At 45.0% G+C, this 9,198-nt stretch overlaps 1 protein-coding gene across 1 annotated transcript in view; it reads right to left on the bottom strand.

Moving 5' to 3' along the window:
* Positions 1 to 5,477: 5,477 nt before the first annotated feature.
* SLC17A9 (solute carrier family 17 member 9) overlaps positions 5,478 to 9,198 on the bottom strand; it is a 36,224-nt gene continuing 32,503 nt past the window's right edge. Inside the window, exon 13 of the mRNA XM_077929366.1 lies at positions 5,478 to 9,002. Coding sequence (XP_077785492.1) covers positions 8,839 to 9,002 — 164 coding nt within the window. The 3' untranslated portion in view covers positions 5,478 to 8,838. The remainder of the gene's footprint in view (positions 9,003 to 9,198) is intronic.

Raw genomic sequence — 9,198 nt, 5'->3', positions numbered from 1 at the left:
ATGCTGTCTAGGTTTGTCATTGCTTTTCTCCCAAGAAGCAGGCGTCTTTTAATATCGTGGCTGCTGCCACCATCTGCAGTGATCATGGAGCCCAAGAAAGTAAAATCTCTCACTGCCTCCATTTCTTCCCCTTCTATTTGCCAAGAGGCAAATATACATTTCACTAATTTAACAATCATTTTAACATTCAAAACTTGGCTTCCTTCCCCCTTTTTGCAGTTCCTTAATTTTTTTAATATCTTCTGCATATCCAAATTCATTTCATTTGCTCATTTATTTATCTTCTTTAAATATATACTCTCATGAAACTGCAGGTTATTACAATAATCCTGCCAATGTCCTTATCTGTTTGAAATTTATCTGTAATTATTCAATAAACCATTTCCATTCTTTTATAAAAAGTCTGTTATCTTGATTTCTTTTTCTTCCGGTAAGTTTTGCCATTTCTGCATATTTCGTAAGTTTTTGTATCCATTCTTACTTTGCTGGGACTTCTGCTTCTTTCCATTTTGGGGGCGAGTAACATTCTTGCTGCTGTAGTAGCATACATGAATAAGTTTCTATACAGTTTTGGTAGTTCTGTCCCTATAATTCCCAAAAGAAAAGTTTCTGTGGGTTGTTGTTTTTTTTAACAAACACTGTTTTAAACATCATTTTCAATTGCTCAGTATAAATGATGTTGAGTGAGATGAGTCTGACTCTGTGTAAAATGATTTCCAACATCCCTCACTTTCTTCAGAAAACTTGCGCGGGCAGCAGCTTACAAGAGCTTCCAGTGGATGATGATGATGATGATAATAATAATAATAATATATAATAATAATTTTTTTTTATTTATACCCCGCTCTCCCCAGCCAAGGCCGGGCTCAGAGCGGCTTACAAGCAATAATAAAAACAAGATGAATGATTACAACTTAAAAACAAAAATAAAATACAACATTAAAATAATGGAACATTAAAATATTAGAATGTAGCCTCATTGCAGGAGGAGAAGGAAAAGAAAAAAGAAAGAGAGGGAGGGAGGGAATCAAATTGGCTCCAAGCCAAAGGCCAGGCGGAACAACTGTCTTACAGGCCCTGCGGAAAGAGATCAGATCCTGCAGGGCCCTGGTCTCATGAGGCAGAGCGTTCCACCAGGCCGGAGCCAGAGCTGAAAAGGCCCTGTCTCTGGTTGAAGCCAATCTAACTTCCTTAGGGCCCGGGACCTCTAGGGTGTTGCCATTTATGGACCTTAAAGTCCTCCGTGGGGCATACCAGGAGAGGCGGTCCCGTAGGTACGAGGGTCCTAGACCGTGAAGGGCTTTAAAGGTCAAAAGCAGCACCTTAAATCTGACCCTGTACTCCACCGGGAGCCAGTGCAGCTTGAAAAGCACTGGATGAATGTGATCCTGTGGCAAAGACCCCGTGAGGAGCCTCGCTGCAGCATTCTGTACCTGCTGGAGTTTCTGGGACAGCTTCATGATGTCATGATGATGATAATGATAATACCCTGCCCATCTGACTGGGTTGCCCCAGCCACTCTGCGAGGCTTCTGCCATAATAAAAACACAACAAAACATCAAACATTAAAAACTTCCCTGTACAGGGTTGCCTTCAGACATTTGATGGAAGGACATTCCACAGGGCAGGCGCCACACCCGAGAAGGCCCTGTACTTGGTTCCCTGTAACCTCACTTCTCACAGCGAGGGAACCACCAGAAGGCCCTCAGCGCTGGACCTCAGTGTCCGGGCTGGATGATGGGGGTGGAGACGCTCCTTCAGGTATACAGGACGGAGGCCATTTAGGGCTTTGAAGGTCAGCACCAACACTATAGACTACATAACCCATCATCCCTGGCTTTTGGCTGTGCTGGCTAGGGAGGATGGCAGGTGGAGTCTAGCATCCTTTCAAGGGCACTGTGTTGGCCACCCCTGCTGTAGCATCTGTTGTATGCCAGCCACTCACCGGGCAGAGCCAAGATGCCGGTGCCTGAAATGTTTGGGCTGGGAAGTTCTCGAGAAAAACCGTGCCACTCCTGCCCCCCAAGTGTGCTTTGTTTGCTTGGAAGGCCGCCTCAAGAGGAGGGTCACAACTGAGACTTCAAAAAGACCTGAAGATCCTTTCATTGACAGCGCTTCCCCCTCCCTCTGATCACAGCCATGGACTGGAAAGGTGATAAATTAACGTTTTTATAGGAGAAGTGATGGGGAGGTGGGGGGGGGGGTGAGGGGAAACAACATGAAAGGAAGTGAACAGCTGCAATGAGCCTGAAAGGCAACAATGGAAAGTCCCCTGTCAATGGCTGCCTCTTTTCCATTAATGAGGATTCAGGACAGGTTCCTGGTAGCTTTATAATTCTTTGTATAGAAAGTCATAACACAGATAATTGCTACACATGTACCTTGCCGACGTCTCCTGTGATTTTAATTCTCTCCTCTCCCCCCCCCCCTCCGCCCCTTTTCCATCAGACCCGGAATTAACAGCAATTTGTTGGAGAACAGTTTAACGACAACGCGGTAATGTGCTACTCAAGATCTTGAGTTGACTGTGCAAGTCCTGGTGAATTTCTGCTGTGATCACTGTTCCTAAGCTCCGTATGACTTCTGAGTGTGCAAAATGCTTTAGAGCTCCTCGGTTTTATTGACTTAGGAGATACGTGCTTGCCGCAAAACGCCCTTGACAGTCTTGAAGATGCCGTAAGACTTGTGTCTTCTCTACAATTAAACCCACGGTCAGAGGCAGCGATGCTTCTGAATACCAGTTGATGGAAGGCACACGAGGGGAGAGGGCTCTTGTGTTCGAATCCTGCTGGTGGGGGGGCGTTGCCACAGGTACCTCGTTGGCCACTGTGAGAACAGGATGTTGGGACTAGATGAGCCACTGGCCTGATGCAACAGGCATTTCATATGTCCTTATGACACTAGAAGGCATAGGAAGCCACTGAAGATGTGCTCAACCCTACTACAATATGTACGCAGTAAGTTGCAAAGCTTTAGCATTTAGCTTGAATTATAATGCGCTGTTTGTCCAATTATTAATAATACTGTGGCACACCACCCCGATCTCCTAATGGTGCAAGACTAAACGACAACTCTAAGCCCATAGAAAATGAGACTGTTATTACTCCACAGGGGGGTGTTAGGAGAAAAAACCCCTGCTCCTTTTCCCTTATGGGGTACCCAAGAACCCATATAGAGTCCTTTTGTAGGTTCTCTATTGGTAGGAGAAAATAACAGAGGCCAACCAGAGAATATTGAGAAGCAAAGCAGCTAGTAAGCCTGATCTTTATAAAAGCTGTTGCAACAGGGTGCTCACACACAAACACACACACACTCCGCAGGGAGGGAGGAGAGGAACCCAGAACATTGGTGTGCAAGCTCTTATATAGACTTTGAAATTATAGAATCATAGAATCATAGAGTTGGAATAGACCACAAGGGCCATCGAGTCCAACCCCCTGCCAAGCAGGAAACACCATCAGAGCACTCCTGACATATGGTTGTGAAGCCTCTGCTTAAAGACCTCCAAAGAAGGAGACTCCACCACACTCCTTGGCAGCAAATTCCACTGTCGAACAGCTCTTACTGTCAGGAAGTTCTTCCTAATGTTTAGGTGGAATCTTCTTTCTTGTAGTTTGGATCCATTGCTCCGTGTCCGCTTCTCTGGAGCAGCAGAAAACAACCTTTCTCCCTCCTCTATATGACATCCTTTTATATATTTGAACATGGCTATCATATCACCCCTTAACCACCTCTTCTCCAGGCTAAACATGCCCAGCTCCCTTAGCCATTCCTCATAAGGCATAGTTTCCAGGCCTTTGACCATTTTGGTTGCCCTCCTCTGGACACGTTCCAGTTTGTCAGTGTCCTTCTTGACAAACTGGAACTGAATTGCCCACCCTCAGACTCCAGACCACCCCCAGAAACATCATACATACATCATAGAAGGGGTGTAGCCCAGGACCACCTCCCCCAATACAGTGGTAGCTCGGGTTAAGAACTTAATTCGTTCTGAAGGTCCATTCTTAACCTGAAACTATTCTTAACCTGAGGCACCACTTTAGCTAATGGGGCTTCCCGCTGCCGCTGCATGATTTCTGTTCTCATCCTGAAGCAAAGTTCTTAACTATTTCTATTTCTGGGTTAGCAGAGTCTGTAACCTGAAGTGTCTGTAACCCGATGAACCACTGTACAGCGTACATACATCACAGGTGGGCAGTCTAAAACAGAATCCTGAGTGTGTTGTTTATCTCCTGTCTGCCATTTACCTGATTGCATTATCTAGGTTTTGGCCACTCTTTTGTTATTATGACTACTTAATTCCTGAATCCAGGTCACAGGTTCACCCTATTCACACCTTAAATGTGCCCCTTAGCACAGAGACAATGGGGAGATTTTCCATTTCCATTTCCTTCAACCTTGCAGAGAAATATTTGAGGTCATTTTGGGAGAGAGAAAATGGTTTCAGGACTTTTCTGTGGCTTTCAGACATGTGGTTTACATATTTGTATGTATTTGCTTGGTACATTTATGAACATCTATTTTATATATACCTTAAAATTCTTACAACAGGGGGAAACAGGAGCAAAGAAGGAACTATGAGATATTTGGTCACTGTCCTATGCCAATCTGGTTCCCTCCAGAAGTTTCTGACTACAACTCCCATCAGCCCCAGGGCAGGTTGGGCTTGCTGGGGCTGATGGGAATTATAGTCATAAACATATGAAAATAATCCAGCTAGCGAAGGCTGCTCTAAGCAATTATCAGCTCAAGTCATGTAAATTTAATGGAGATCATCTGCAATGCAGACTTGGCCTTAAGCAGCCAGTTTGACTCTGAACTCTGTGATGTTACAGCCTTTCAGAAGGGAATTCAACAGGAGTCTTGAAATCTAGACTTGGGTTGACCCAGATCCCAGTTCTTGCAGCTCCCTCTGTTGGACTCTGCATGTAGCTGCTTCTCTGAAATGCATGGAAAAGTAACCCCCCCTGCAAAGTAATGTGTGCATCATATAGACGTCTGTGTTGTTACATTAGAGATGAAGAAAAGAATGGTATTCAAAGCCCCAAAAAATAGAAGAGGGAAAAGAGGCTTCATATCCCACACACAGAGAGAGATTGAAGCCAAAATACAGTAGCAGACACAGAGCCAATTAGGAAATGCTAGCTTGCATCTAAAGAGGCAGAACTCCCATTTAATTGCAGTAAGAGCTGTGAGGCACATTTGCATAGCCACACACTTAAAACTGCTTTAATAATTCCATTTCCACAGGGAACCCTGGGCATTGCAACTTTCTCGGGAGAGAGGTCTCCAAACGAAAACGATCAGCACCACACAAAGCTTTGGGAGGGAAGCAATGGCCGTTTAAAACCAATGAAGGTTTGCATTGCTGCTATTCCGGCAGTTTCCCAATCCTTCAAACCAGCCTTCTGCTGCGCTTTGCACACAGGTAAATTTACTCACGAGGAGCCACCGCGGCACACCGCTTGAGAAAGGCATGTTTCTGTGTCTACTTTTATTCAAAAGTACAGATGAGGGATGGGGAACCTTAAGCCCTCCAGATATTGATCCCATCAGACCCAGGCAGCATGACCAATGTCGAAAGATGGGATTTGTAGTCCATCATCCTCAGAACAGCCAGCTCATCCCTGGGATAGATGCGGTGCCATGCCAGTTCAACTTACAACACAGTTGTCCTTGTTCTTAAGAACATTCCCCCAAAGTACGCGTAGCGGCAATCAGTCCTGAAGGGTATAATTTGTCCGGTCTCTCACTTCTTGGCATTCCGGTTTACCGTGTGATGGGCAGAGCTCTGACAGTGACTCTTCCTTCCTGAGTGGAGGACAGAGGGAGGTGTGCAAGTCTGGAAAGAAGCCAGCCAAGGTAAAATGTGCATTCACTGCTACTCCTACTTTTGCTTCTGGTCCCGCCCATCACTGCCAAGTGGCCCCTGGGAGGCTGCTTAGCAGGGTTATGCGGCCCTGAAAAAGATCCCGCACTCCTGAGGCACAGTTATAATGAAGTATCAAAGAAACAAAAGCGGCTCGTTAGGGGCGTCCAGATTTCGCACGCGATTCAAATTCCGCTTAATTGAATTCCTGCTTTATTATTGGCAGAGCGACACAGACCTTGCTCATTTAAAGAAGACGACGGATGGCCTGGTTTTGTCTCCTTTATTTTGGGCTGATGAGATTCAGCCAAAAAAACCAACAACAACCCAAGCCTGGCAGTGGCCCTCTTTCAAAAACTACCCATGGACCAGGGACCAAAGGGTCGCTGTCTCAAAAGGCGCAGACCAAATGAAACACCTGTATAGATCGCATCCATGTAAATAAATGCTACATTTACAAAAGGAAAACAGATGAGGTCATTTGAACACAACTGGTAGCTGCCATTGAGTGTAACGGGCAGGGGGACCCTTTCAAGTATTGCAACGTGAAAATACACAGGACATTGCAAGGAACAAACAGCTGCTTCTCACCCTCTCTGTCTACAGTACAACCTAGCCGCAAGTCCTGATGCACGGACATGTTGAATTTGCCCAAATCGTTGTCTGGTAGTGGTGGGGAATTGGAGAAGACATGGGACATCAGGGTTTCAGGACACAGTAAGATGTACTAGATGTTGCTGAACTACAACTCCCGACACCTCTGGGGATGATGGGACTTGTAGTTAATCAACATCTCAGAGACCAAAAGGCCCCCCCACAGCTGCACCAGATGTTACTAAGAAGTGGGCACTAAGACACACAGCTGTGCATTAACCATAACATTAACTTTGGTATTTAACAGCTCCACAGAGATCTCTGAGAAATCCAAACTTCGCTTGTCTGCTAGTTCCTGGAACGTTCAGACTTACAAGGTAGTATTCCACCAAGTTTTACTCAAAGAAGGCCTAATAAAATTAATGGGCCTAGCTTGGTCATGTTTAGTTATTTCAGTGGGTTCACTCTGAGCAAATGCCACCCAGGCTGCAGAAGGGCACCGCCATATTAAGTTTTTCCAACAGAGCGCTGTCTGCAGAATTATTCCCACCGCTGGTGTCAGAAACATAGGCCGAAGCCATCCCTGAGCCTGACCTCCAGCTTTTTGCTCCTTCCAGCAATTGCAGACTTAAGGCACAAGGGGGTGAGTTAAGGACTAACATTCAGTTCTTTCAACATTCTCAGTTCCCGTAAACACCGATAAAATATATAAACAGGCAATCTTGTAGAGAGAAAAGGTAGAGAACTCAGGATTTTACAGAAGGTGCTTTTTCCTTGACTTACACCAACACATTTTCCATCTGATCCTTGATCTGGGCTGGGGAAGAAGTGTCAAACGGCTCTCTCCCAAGAAGCCCAGGACACTATTTTATGCTGAAGGCTCAGAGCTTTCATGCTCCTCTAGTTAAAGGGACTCTCATAAGACACTCTATGGATCCACATTCCTCTTTCAAATTCCTGAAGCTACTGCCCCACAGACCTTGGAAGAAAGTGAAAGCCATCAGGAAATCTAAATGGCCTCACTGTGCATTATCTATAAAACAATCTTGCAACTACATTTTCTCCTTTGCATGAACCTCTAGCAAGCTCTCCACTAGAGGCTATGTCCTCATTTCTTTGCTTATGTAACACAGCACACAACCTACAATGAACCAAAATCCCTACATCCTATTAAAATACAAATACACACACACACACACACAGCAAAATTGAATGGTTCTGGAATAAAGGGGGGAAATTGTTGCCTATCTCTAGTGACGTTACAGGTACTAGCCAATTCCACCAGAGCACTTCAACCTAGACCAGGGTTTCCCAAACCTGGGTCTCTAGCAGTTTTTGGACTACAGTTCCCATCATCCCTGACCACTGGTCCTGCTAGCTAGGGGTTATGGGAACTGTAGTCCAAAAACAGCTTGAGACCCAAGTTTGGGAAACCCTGGTCTAGACAAAAATACCAGTGGGAGGAGCCAGAGCCCACATGGAATCTGGCAGGTTTATGGGCAGAGTCTGGAAGAATCCAGAGTTTACTGACTTTTCAGAGCCCAGTCCTGGTTTTCTGAGAGGACACGGTTTTACCAGTCAAACCAGTTAAAATGCTGACTGAGTGGCAAGCCTACCTGCAGGCACTGGAGAGAGGCCTAAGTTCACATTTTCCTTGGAGATTAAAAAAAATAAAATACTGGTGTGTGCAGGAAATATATCCCTGCCTCCCAACAACAGGAACTCTTCCCTGGAGAAAACTGTCAGGATGTCATCTAACAACTGAGAAGAAAGAAAAACAACTACCCCATTATTGCTCACATACACACTCTCACACAAAGCCATTATCTGGAAGTCTTGTGGTTAATGGCTGAGAAAACTCAAATTGTGTTGGTTCATTTTTGATAGGAGACCCGCCAACGAGGGTCTCTGGAACACAGAATCAAAATGGTACATAAAAACTGCAGGTTTCACACACACTTGAGCTATGACCTGGAGGAACAATGTTAAGGCTGCAGAAAACAACTTCTCTTTTTAACGGGCAGATCAGGCCTTGACTCTGCTCTTCCTGGGACTACGTTAAGTAGCCACAACTCTGTTGCGGTGGACATTTGTGGGTGGTTGTTTGCAATTTGAACAACGTTTCCAGTAGAAAGAGAACCAGCTTGCAGTAGCTACAGGCAAGCTTGTTGGTATCACCATCATTCCGGACAGCTGCTAAAGGGGCAAATGCACATCACTGGAACTGAAAATATCGGTAAGCCACTGGATATCCATTTGTCAATTTCTTCATTCATTCTTCATCCATTTCTTCATCCATAAAAACTATCTCGGTGTCCTGTTTAAATGCTGTTTCCTCCCATTCCAGACTTTGTGTCCTGTCTAAATCTTGGTCCCTACAGTTCTACAAAAGCGGATTCTGTGTCCACTCTGTGGGCTTTCCCAAAGATGAGGAAAGTGCAAAGTCCAAAGGCGTTTACTGCTGCCACGAGATTGAAAACAGATACCCATGAACCAGTGATTTCGATCAGATGTCCGGCTAGGTACACACAAACAACACCTACGTGCAGAAAGAAAGGGAACAGATTGGCAATTTAAAAAAAAAATCCATACAATTAGCTGCTTGGTTTTTTTTGCTCATGGGGTAAAAAACCAAACCAAAACCAAAATCCCTATTGATTTGATTACACCAGTTTACTTGAAAGATCTCCTGAACCCAGTCAGCTGCTTTGACCTGCAGAACAGTCACTTCTACA

The sequence above is a fragment of the Podarcis muralis genome, chromosome 5, assembly GCF_964188315.1.
Source record: "Podarcis muralis chromosome 5, rPodMur119.hap1.1, whole genome shotgun sequence".
NCBI lineage: Eukaryota > Metazoa > Chordata > Lepidosauria > Squamata > Lacertidae > Podarcis > Podarcis muralis.
The sequence above is the reverse complement of the archived record's forward strand: the minus strand, read 5'-3'. Positions and strand labels throughout refer to the sequence as shown.